This window comes from Colias philodice, chromosome 27 (assembly GCF_061535455.1).
Source record: "Colias philodice isolate Cphi_HAF_F1 chromosome 27, ilColPhil1 Martin Lab GWU primary, whole genome shotgun sequence".
NCBI lineage: Eukaryota > Metazoa > Arthropoda > Insecta > Lepidoptera > Pieridae > Colias > Colias philodice.
The window spans coordinates 1,436,869-1,449,034 of NC_143112.1; the positions used below are offsets into that span (position 1 = coordinate 1,436,869).

General features: G+C 30.9%; 1 protein-coding gene across 1 annotated transcript in view; it reads right to left on the bottom strand.

The window, feature by feature from the left end:
* The window catches only part of LOC149476487 (protein amalgam-like), a 146,159-nt gene continuing 133,993 nt past the window's right edge, over nucleotides 1–12,166 (bottom strand). The window contains exons 5-14 of the mRNA XM_089711790.1: nucleotides 11,294–11,402; nucleotides 10,434–10,570; nucleotides 9,596–9,711; nucleotides 7,308–7,455; nucleotides 6,655–6,745; nucleotides 6,175–6,313; nucleotides 5,358–5,513; nucleotides 4,476–4,647; nucleotides 3,332–3,364; nucleotides 1–2,905 (exon numbers count right to left, since the gene is read on the bottom strand). Coding sequence (XP_089567916.1) covers nucleotides 2,826–2,905; nucleotides 3,332–3,364; nucleotides 4,476–4,647; nucleotides 5,358–5,513; nucleotides 6,175–6,313; nucleotides 6,655–6,745; nucleotides 7,308–7,455; nucleotides 9,596–9,711; nucleotides 10,434–10,570; nucleotides 11,294–11,402 — 1,181 coding nt within the window. The 3' untranslated portion in view covers nucleotides 1–2,825. The remainder of the gene's footprint in view (nucleotides 2,906–3,331; nucleotides 3,365–4,475; nucleotides 4,648–5,357; nucleotides 5,514–6,174; nucleotides 6,314–6,654; nucleotides 6,746–7,307; nucleotides 7,456–9,595; nucleotides 9,712–10,433; nucleotides 10,571–11,293; nucleotides 11,403–12,166) is intronic.

The window sequence follows — 12,166 nt, forward strand, 5'->3', positions numbered from 1 at the left end:
TATGTGGAATTATTTACAAACATTAATCATTTATTTAAGACAAAATATCACCTTCTGATTATAATATAGAAGGCACCACATAACTTGTACATCAAATTTTAATACAGGACCTGCCGATTTTTAATTATAAATATCTTCAGGATGGAAAAAACCTTCAAATAAGTACTTAAACAATATTGCTAAAAACTGTATTAAAAAAGAATTTAAAAAGGTTGTGTAAGATAAAATAATTTCTGGTATGGTGGACTGAAATTAATAAAAAGAGACTATATTTTTAAAGCAAAGTCCTGAATATATTTATAATTATCACAATAAGATTTATATTGGAACACACGATCTGATTACAGATGTATTCAATAAAATTAGTTACAATAATATATAGTGATTTACATTTATAGAGATAACTGTCACTTATATAAAATCACAGGAAATATAACCAATCGTAATACTGCAAAATCAATTCAGATTGAGTGTTGCCAATATAAAAAAGGAGTATGGTAACAATATTTTGTAATCTGTGACCAACCGTCACTTTTATTATTTATCTGTAGTAGCATCAATGATAAAAAAATGTTAAGGGAAGTTTTATTTTTTTATTAAAATTACTAATTCGAGGCTTTTTATGTGCGTTAGAGAATTTATCTAATTTGTTCATTGTTTAAATTATTATATAATAAAAAGGTAAACATGAATACATAGTATATTACAAAATATGCAATATTTTAAAATAAAAATACTAGATGTCATTTATGGTTAAAAATTAAAATTCACGTTTTAAATAATAATTTTTGTTAATTACTTGATATTTTAGTGTGATTAGGAAGAAAGGTTTTCCTAAGTCTAATTGTACTATTAAATTGTAATCTCGTTTCCGATTTTCCAATGTCCAAGGAAAAGTTATTAAAATGCTAAAAATATATCGCCATCTCATATAATTCAAAACAGAAGAGAGAGATGGCTATATTTACCATAAAATCCGACGATTGAAAAATCAGCCGTGGATTAAAAACATTATTTACTTCACTCTGTACTTTATTAACACCATTTTAAAAATAACAACGAGCTAAACATTACAATAAGCATTAAGACTAGTAAATACTACATCCTTTGTATTATCGATAAATTTTAGGCCAACACTAATTAAAATATATTTTATCTATGCAACATATTTTTTTTTCTTTTAAAATAAAAACAAAATACAATTTTTAGAATTTAAACGTTTAATGGTATTCTAAAATCAAAAATATTCGATAGTTGTTTTTTCATAACACAGAGTTTTTAGGCCAGTAATATTATTAAAGGAGAAAAACTCCAAAAAGTTTTTATAATCTTTTTGGAATTAAATTTTTTTATTTAATTTTTCGATAATACAAAGGCAAACTGGAACATCATGGGTAAAGCACATCGTATCTATTGTAGGCACAATTCAAGGCTTTCACTGGTAATTAATTATATTGTAATTAGTATCATTATTATGGCTTCCATCTCTACGAGTTAAAAAAAACTGGTTGTTGCTACTGTATGATATTTCAACAAAAATATACTTTACTTTTAAGAAAATATAGTTTTTTCATAATTGATATTCAACAATTGAAACTAATTATTATTATCTATAATTTAAAATAACGACTGCACTGTCAAAATACCATAGATACATACCATAGATAAAAAATTCTAAACTGTCACTCATAGAGATGGTAAATAACTATTATTTAAAATCTATTTAAAATTCACTGTCACTAATGCATTAACTTTAAAACATCACGTATTATATGAAATAATAACATTTGAATTGACTCTCCGCCATTTTGAAAAAAATATTGCCATGTTATTTTTAAATTGACACTGACATAAAGTCGTGTTTTGCCAGTGCAGAAAAAAAAAGATATTTTAACCAATTATTATCAAGAATTGATATTGTTTTATTTTAGAATAATGTAATTACATATTTTAATATAGCGTTAAGTATACAATAATGATATTTTTTTGCAATAGTTCGAAGAGTCAATCCAATGCGTTTTTACAATTACGTAAGCGATACGAATAAATATTTATAAGCGTTAATTAAACGAAATAAACTTAAAACTATATGTGATTAACTTAATTACACTTTGGTAATAATAACCTATGATTTTAATTATAATAACGTGAGATGCCTAAATTAATATAAGCTAATTGCATCGAAGTAATTGTTGTTTGTTCGAAATAATTAAAAAACAATAAAAACAAAATATTGTATGTCAAATAAATTGATACTGTATTGTACTCTATATTTGTTTGTTTTAAAATAAAATATACTGTACCTAAACTTTATGATTGTTTTTTTTAATATTAAAATTTTTTTTGAAAAAAATGTGCATTAAATATACTCCGATGCATTTTGTATTTTAATCAGAGTTAATTGATATTATAATAAAATGAAATATTTACAAAAAAGAAAAGTCGCTGCAATAAAACGGTTTAAAACTAATTTTCTTTAATACAATTAAGTATCTTGGCGTTCCGATTTTTGTACTTTTAAAAATGTAATTTTATGCGTAATTGGAAACAGCTAAAGCGAAATTTTATCTTATTTTATTAGTCAAATACGTTTAGCCTCTATGAATTAATGAATAATTTGAAAAAATATTGAAACTTATGAATGAATGAATAATTTAGATTTTATAAATTCACATTATACATTCCATGATGTAAAAAAAAAGTAAAAAATTGACTTTTATTGAAATTTTTTTTTGTAATTATTGACTAATAAAATAAGATTTTACAGCGGAATTGTCTTAACACCGATACGCCTCTAAATAAATAATATTTAAGCTAATTTTCGTTTAAAATCGCACCAAAACGTAGATAAGGGGGAGTAGAGCGAACGACGGTCGAAGTGAGAATGCACTGTTCGGCAAATATACTGAAAAAATAAGAAAAATATATATTATAACTATTTCTTTGAGGTTAAAAGTGAAGTCCCATGTCCCTTAGTGGGGTAAGGGGCAGATGCATTATTCATCTGTTTCACTGATCGATTTTCTTTAGGGACAAGTAGGTGATCAGCCTTCTGTGTCCTACCAGATCGAGACATTTATTTTTCGTCTCCACCGGGAATCGAACCCAGGACCCCTCGGTTCTACGCTCACGCGTCAACCACTGTACCAAGGAAAAGGAAAAGGCGGTTTTTGAGATAAGAGAAGGCATTTTTTGGGAATTTACGAATAAAACGTTATTTTACATGAAAGGTTTTTGGTAAGTAGATTATAATATTTTATATCTGATTCAGAATTAAAACTAAAAAAATCATAAGTTTAAATAAAAATAAATCATAAAAAACAATATTTACCTGATGCAGGTCGGATGTACTCCGGTTGCGCTTCTAAAATAAAAACAAAAAATAAAGTAAAATAAAATAAATAAATCAAAGAACAGAACGAACAAAATAAAACAGTAATAAAACCGGCCAAGTGCGAGTCGGGCTCGCGCACAAAGGGTTCCGTAGCAGCAAATATAATAAATTACAGTTAAATCAACCTATCTCAAAAACTATAAGAGATACTTTGATCAAACCAAAAATCGTCGAAAGAGTTAATTAGCATGCATCACCTCTATTTTTTTTAGAATTTTATACCCCGTAGTTATAAAAATAGAGGGGGGGGGACATACTTTTTACGACTTTGAGAGCTGATATCTCAAAAACCGTTCACTTTAAGAAAAATGTTTTTTAGAAAACTTTATATCATTTTAAAAGACCTTTCCATTGATACCCCACACGGGTATGTACATCGAAAAAAAAAATTTCATCCCTCAGTTACATGTATGGGGGGCCCCACCCCCAATTCTTTTTTTTACTATTTAGTGTCATATTTTTGTAGCGGTTCATACAACACATATTCCCATCAAATTTCATCACTGTAGTACTTATAGTTTCCGAGTAAATCGGCTGTGACAGACGGACAGACGGACAGACGGACAGACGGACATGACGAAACTATAAGGGTTCCGTTTTTGCCATTTTGGCTACGGAACCCTAAAAAGGGATGAACTTAAATAATGATTACGTTGATTAAAACAAATGTAAAAAATAAAAATAAGTGGGAGTCGAGACTAAAATGTCCAATTTGTCAGGTAAACGCAGTGAAAGCATGTATTTTTTCCGTCAAACATTTTTCTTGTTTAAGGAATAAAGTAAATCATAAAGGGTTGATGATTGCAAAAAATAAATAACACAAAAATCCTATTATAATATTATTATTAATGCATCTGTCTGTTAATGCAGTTTCCACGCTTCAACCACTAAACCGATTTGGATAAAATTAGCAAAAAAGAAAGTTTAAGAACTGATGAAGGACAAAATATGAACCGATTTGGATGAAATTTGGAAAGTTTGAGACCTGAAAAAGGCAAAAAAATGAACTAATTTGGATGAAATTCGCTACAAAGCTCTCTTTGAGACCTGAAAAAGGACAAAAAATGATAAAAAATCTCACCGATATCAACAACAGCGCTAGCGTGTTCGCTCCAACTCTTACTATTCTGCACTTTGACGGCCACTTCGTATTTCCCCGCGTCTATATCTGCTGAGTCAAGCGAGTACGATATTATGTACTCGTGTTGTTGTTCTGAAGGCAGTGGTACGGATAGTGTTCGCCATTCTTCGTCCTGGAATAATGGATAAATAAAAATTACTTAAGTACACATTTAATCAGTCATATTTATTTATTAATAGGTATAGGCGTTAGTTTATTCATGTGACATATTGTTTACTAGCTGTTCCCCGCGATTTCACCCGCATTGCTCCGCTCCTGTTGGTCTTAGCGTGATGATATATAGCCTATAACCTTCCTGAATAAATGGGCTATCTAACACCGAAAGAATTTTTCAAATCAGATCAGTAGTTCCTGAGATTAGCGCGTTCAAACAAACAAACAAACTCTTTAGCTTTATAATATTAGTATAGATTATGTATGAAGAAAATAAATTAGGTAATGTACCTATTCCTTCATTAGGTACTCATAAATTATAGACATACTTAGTCAAAGTTCTTTGCAGAGGGAAAAATTATGAGGAAGTATGAAGGCAAAAATCTTAACGTTTTGAAATCTGACAATAAATAAGTCATTGAAGCCGGTATCTATATATTTACGTGAAATATTTTAAAGCATATAAAATAAATAATCTCCCATACTTTATCCTGCTTTCAAATCACTGTTAAATCTCATTCAAAAAAACCTCATATACATAGTTCAATAATCACCTCAATAGCTCCTACTGCTTGTTTTAAATATTAACAATATTTGCTAAATAACCTAAAAGCATATAATAAACATGTTTGCACAATCAAAAGTGCTATTTATCCTTAAAAAACTTACCCCATTAACATCTCTCAATTGCAGCTCCATAGCTTTTAGTGGCTGGTGCGAGTGCACTATCCAGGACAGTTTAGTGCCCTCGCTAGTGAAGTCCTCTACAACTGGCCTCTGCACTAGCTCGATAGATCTGTTGTGCTTGCCAAGGTTGTTTTCCGCCTGGAATGAATAAATTATGGTTTTAAAAACTTGTAAATCGTACTTAAAATAGAATTAAGTGTTATTCAAGAGATAAATATTTGATTATGTACACTGAATCAACTAAATCATAATATTTGTGCAAGCACAGAGAAATGGGTATATTTTCATTTTTCCTTATGTTAATGTGATGATATTGTTTTTTATTTTATTTTTTATACACTCAATGAAACTTAACTTACTCATTGCAACCGTTTCTGCTTAATTTAGTCAAGACAATAAAATATTAAAGTGCCACATCCATAGATGATTTAATTTTTAAACATGGATTACATAAATAAAATTCTTCAATGAGACCTTTTTTCGTGACTGTAATGTTCAAAGTCTATTGTATCACTCATTAGTAAACTCTGCCACATTTTATACGCAGAGTTTTGCTTTGGACATTGAGCGTGATTTTGTATTTTTTATATGTATGATTAGGAGGCTAAGGGCCAATTTTTCAATACTTGGATAAAACTTATCCGTCCAATAAAGTATTACACGATAATATTAAAATGTCACGTAAACTATCAAATACGGGCAATTAGAATACGTTTTTAAAATGGTAGTTTTATACATTATTCGACGATTTTTTATCCAAGCATTGAAAAATCGGCCCTAAATAGTCTAAGTTCCATACCTCACAAGTGAAAGTCCCAAAGTCCACATCACTAGAAGGAATAACAGTTAAGTTGGAATGCTGTCCGTTTGTGCTGACGGTGTACTGACTTGAGGAATCTTCGATGAGTCTGCCATCTTTGTACCAACGGATGTGTGATCTGGAATTTTATATAAATACTATAGAAAATAACGTTGGAATCTATACTTATTAGGATATAGGATATATTATAGGATAGGATATACAATGGACGTATAGGATAGTTGGAAAAGTAAAAAGGTTGGATTATCTATAATAAAAAAATGAATCTCAAAATGTGTTGGTAAGCGATTAACTCGAGAACGGCTGAACCGATTTCGTTAATTTTATAATATTCGTTGAAGTACGAGGATTGTTCTTATGAAGACGAAACGTAATCATGTACCACGGGTGAAGCCGGGGCGTATCGCTAGTAAATAATATTTATTATTCGAAAAATAATTTAAATTAAATTTTACATACGCGGGCTCATCATGGATGGAACATTCAAGAACAGCTTCCACATTCAGATCTGAGTTGACGACAGTCCTGTGTACGTGCACTCTTGGTTTACCTGAAAATATACAAATAATGATTCTTTAATTATTTAGCTATTGCATAGCTTCTATCGCAGGCCTTAAGCGCGGGGACCGAATCTAGAAATTCCGTAACGAAAAAACCTCACGCTCCCCACGGGGACGGGCTCGGAGGTGTGGCTTGAAGGCATAGCATGCAATAGCTTTACCGCGGCAGTCCCCGAGTGCCACACGTTTTATATTATGTATGTATAGAGAAATAGATTATGTGTGATTAATAAAACAATGAAAAGGTGAGGTGCAGTTGTCGTACACGAACGACGTCTTAAGTGTGTTCTATGATGTCATGTGTTGTGTTGTGATGCAGTATGACATGTAATGTGTTCTGATGTAATGACATGTTTTATGTTGTGATTTGTAATATCATTGTTTTTACCTCTGTTATATCCAAAATAATCCCTCAAGAATTATGTTCTTCCTTACATAAAATTTAATATTTTTTTACTTTCAATAAAAAACATTTCATCATATTTTTTTTTTGTTTTTCTTCCAATATCAAACATTTTATACATATTTTTTTAATAATTAAATTATACTTACGTAAGACATTAACAGCCAATTCCGCTTGATCATTACCAACACTATTGAACACATAGCAGTAATATTTGCCGGCATTTTGACGTTTCACGTTCCTAATGAAGACGCTGTTCGCTGTGAACTCTCCGTCCTTTTCTGTCAAACGGTGGTTCTGGAATGAGAGAGAGGGATGGATATATAAATTGTTAAAAATTAATTTTAAAGAAATATTATTGATGTGAAACTTCTTAAGTGGAGAGAGTAAAATTTCAATGGTACAGAGTTAATTTGTCATGGCAATACCGTCACGTCATAGAGTAAGGCGACGATTTAAATATCTTTGAATTTGCCAAAAAAGTTTCACTTCTGACACTTGTGCTCGGCACACACGCTCCTTTTTGTGTACAATTTCTAATAATGAGTACAATAAAATCAGTATTTATGTTTTCAAAAACAGAAAAATAATGATACGAAAGAATAAAAATGTACTTTATTATCTCTAACAAATTTCATCGAAATCCGTTCAGTCGTTTTCACGTAAATCAATCATCCATACATCCAAACAAACTATCGCGTATAGACTTCATAATTGAAGTAATATTTAGTACATAAATCATATTATAACATATGTTCATATAAATAAACATACTGCTTTATCTATTCAATACAACGACTCATTCATTGAATTTACATTCAATGGATTGTATCAATTATATAAATTACGCAAGTATATAATTATAGATATGGATTTTAATTGTATTAATAATTTATTATTTATCAACTTGCACGAATTTTCTCTTAGTTTTCTTTTTGTTCTAATATTTATTAGAACAGAAAGATACTTCCCGATAGAGGAATCGATTTTTTTTTTCTTTAAATTTTTTTATTTATTAAGCATTTTAATCCCATAAACCCAAAATATCAAATTCAATGTATTATCTAACTCCGTTCAGCCGTTCACGCGTGATGCCGTGACCAAGGCATTCATCTTATATAGAGATTACACAATCTAATTTCCTCAACTGAGAATAGAACCTACGATACAGACAAATAAACAGCAAATCTGTACGTCAAGTTCTTTAGTTCAATCTTGGTTCAATCGTAGTAAATCCAGAAATAGTGCTTCCGCGAAGTCTGACGGACTGACATATCAAAGCGATGTCAATGACTGTCTGTTCGTTTTATAGACATTCCAACGGTAGGCTATTATTGTTATATTATAACCTAGATATAGGATTTATTATACTTAGGGCCGATTTTTCAACGCTTGGATAAAACTTATTCTTCGAATAATGTATAAAACTACCATTTTAAAAACGTATTCTAATTGCCCGTATTTGACAGTTTACGTGACATTTTAATATTATCGTGTAATACTTTATGGTCCGGGAGCCAGCAGCAGATTTTATGACCAAGTTCCTCTCAAGCGGTAATTAGTAAAATGCATCAAAGTATAGTATTATGAAGCCTCGTGAACGTCAGCTGGAGCTCGGTTGGGGGGAAGAGCGGTTGTAGCCTCCCGTATCAGCTGACGGTTTTTCCACCAAGATACAGCCAGCTGACATATATATTTATCCACAGTTACATATAAGCTATCATCAGGTAAATTTTTGTTTGAGAGGAAATAACGGAAAATAATTTTTTCTTTAAATTTAACTTTCATGTTCGAGACACCAGCTGACGTATAATACACCATGTTGTAACCAGCTGACTATTTTTTTTCGTTGAGATATTGGGTTAGCTACAATTTGACAAATTTTTAGCTGAGAGGAAATGAATGAATGAATGTATTTTTTTTCCTATGTGCGTGTGAGGCTACAACCGCTCACCCCCCCAACAGAGCGCCAGCTGACGTTCACGAGGCTTTATAATACTATACTCTCATGCGTCTGACGAATTATCTCTTGAGAGGAAATAGTTAACCAAATTTGCACCTGGCTCCCTAACCATTACTGGACGGATAAGTTTTATCCAAGCATTGAAACGGCTCTAAATAATATCAAGTATTTTTGGAACGAAGTTAGTTATCGCGCGGTATGTTGGCTAAGAGCGTCACGAAAAATCCTCACGACACTACAACAAAAATGTTTTAGTATTTCTTCACTTAGGTTTCTTCACTTAGGTATTTATCATTTAACTGTAAAGTATTGTTAATTTATTTAATTATACCTCCTATATTATACTGACTTATTTCAAGACGAAAGGAACATCAAATCGGGTGTCCCATATTTAATTAGTCTTCTTATAGAATGTACATAATAGTTATTATTTTATTTTTTTTTTAATTATTAGTTATAATATAATTAACTTACGCCATTATCCCCATCCCAAGACCAGAGGATCTGCGGAGGAGGGGAGCCAGCGGCTTCGCACGTGAGGAGGAGGTCACTCCCTTCTGCTACCTTTCCGTTGTCTGATGCGTAGAACCCTGGAATTTGGAAGGAAATTTTTAACTATCGTGGTTTTTACTAGTTTTATTGACATGGTTAACCGAGGGGTCCTGGGTTCGACTCCCGGTGGAGACGAATGAAAAAATGCCTAGGTCTGGCATGACACAGAAGGCTTATCACCTACTTGTCCCTAAAGAAAATCGATCAGTGAAACAGATGCATAATGCATCTGCCTCTTACCCCACTTGGGGACATGGGACTTCACTTATTACTTCACTTACTTCACTTACTTCACTTACTTATATGTTTATAATTAGGTACTGTGCTAGAAATGTGGTTTTCTTGTTATTTTTAAAGAGAAATAACAATGTGCTTCACTAGCTCTTCTCTTTGGAAATAATATCAATTAAGAGAAGAGAATTTTAATTTGTGAATAGTGGAAAAGAATATTCGTAGTATTTAGTTTCTATACCGTTTCCCCCCGTTTTTACCCTATTTTCCAAAAAATTCTGAATATAAATATGATGTACCTTACTTATCAGATAAATAATAAGTTAATAGCTTACCTATCAGTTAAAGTAATATATGACAATATAAGCAAGTCAAAAAACCCTAAATATAATAAAATGAATACTCACGAATAACTTTAGGAGACTCAGTAATAACAAGATAAATAATTAATTTATAGCTTACCTAGTTAAAGTAATATATGACAATATAAGCAAGTCAATTAACCCTAAAATAATAAAAAAATACTCACGAATAACTTTAGGAGACTCAGTAATAACAATATTGTGTTCAACTGAAGGTGGGTTCATTTGCAATATTTCACACCTGTAGGTGCCACTGTCACCTGGCTGTACATCCTTTATTAGAAGATCTGTTGAATTTGCAGCACTGGAAGGAAATTATTGTTTATTTAGTATCAGTACATAGTATAAAACAAAGTCGCTTTCTCTGTCCCTATGTATGCTTAAATCTTTAAATCTACGCAACGGATTTTGATACGGTTTTTTTGTTGATATAGTGATTCAAGAGGAAGGTTTTAGTATATAATTTATTAGGTTTTAGACAAAGCAGGCGAAGCCGCGGATGGAAGCTAGTCTTTAATGAAATTTCTGTTAAAAACTATGAAGGAATAGACGGTATTGTAATACACCATATTAAGTAAATATTTCACAATCCATACTAATATTATAAATGCGAAAGTAACTCTGTCTGTCTGTCTGTTACTCAATCACGCCTAAACTACTGAACCAATTTGCATGAAATTTGGTATGGAGATATTTTGATACCCGAGAAAGGACATAGGCTACCTTTTATTGCGAAATATGTACCACGGGCGAAGCCGGGGCGGACCTCTAGTATTTAATAAGTAAATTTAATTATAAAATAATATTATTATGTATATCTAAAGTAATATCATGAAGAGGAATCGTGTGTGTTTTTGTATCCTATGTTTAAAATGTGTTCAATCAATACTGAACTGTTTTTAAAAATTCTTTCACTTTTAGAAAGCTCTAAATATCTCTACCGAGTAACATAGTAAAAATAAAATTATCTTTCTGTATGTTGATGCAAATCTGCTAAACGCAAAAGTAGATATAGATAAGTACTTACATGAAAAATCTATCCTGTCCGGTGTAGGTTTTCAAATCTTGCTCAGTCCTTTTCAATGTTCCGATGAAATATTTCGTGTTACTCCTCGTCCATTGAACGACAACGCCATCTATAATAAAATATACATAAATTATAACAATTTTTAAGAAAAACCAAAACCACATTTAAGTGAGACACGGAAGGCACTAGCTTTCAAATAAAAAAATAATCATCAAAATCGGTACACAGTCGAAAGTTCAGAGGTAACAAACCCAAAAAAATGTACCTAGTCAACTTGAAAACCAAGTGAAAAATAATTTAAAACTGCTTTTTAACGAGCTTTTATGAGCTTTACGTGTATGTTTGTATGCCTATATGTACCTACGAAACCTTTAGACCCGATTTGTCCCATTTATTTAACAGACAGATTTAATACAAACTTTATATTATAAAGGATCAGTGACAATACACTAATTTCAAGAGCTTATTTTAAGTGTGCTTTTTTAGTTATTTAAACATTAATTTTATTTGAAGTCGGTTAAAAATCAATGTCAGTTCGAATTACAATTTAAATAAACGCTAATGTATTCAAAACACAAACCGGAATTTCTATTTTGGCGTCACAGGAAATATCCATGATATACATAGTTTATTACGTAACACATAGTGGCCATGATTGATATATTTAGTAACTCAAATTAGGCGTTCTATTTACTTATATATTACTGAACTATATTATTTTCGTAACGAATTAAGATCAGGTGTTATTTTTTGTATCTTTTATATAATAAAAATGAATCGCAAAATGTGTTGGTAAGCGCAAAACTCATTTTATTAATTCTTTTTTTATATAATAATATACCTTAAAGTATGGTTCTTATGGAGAGAAAATGT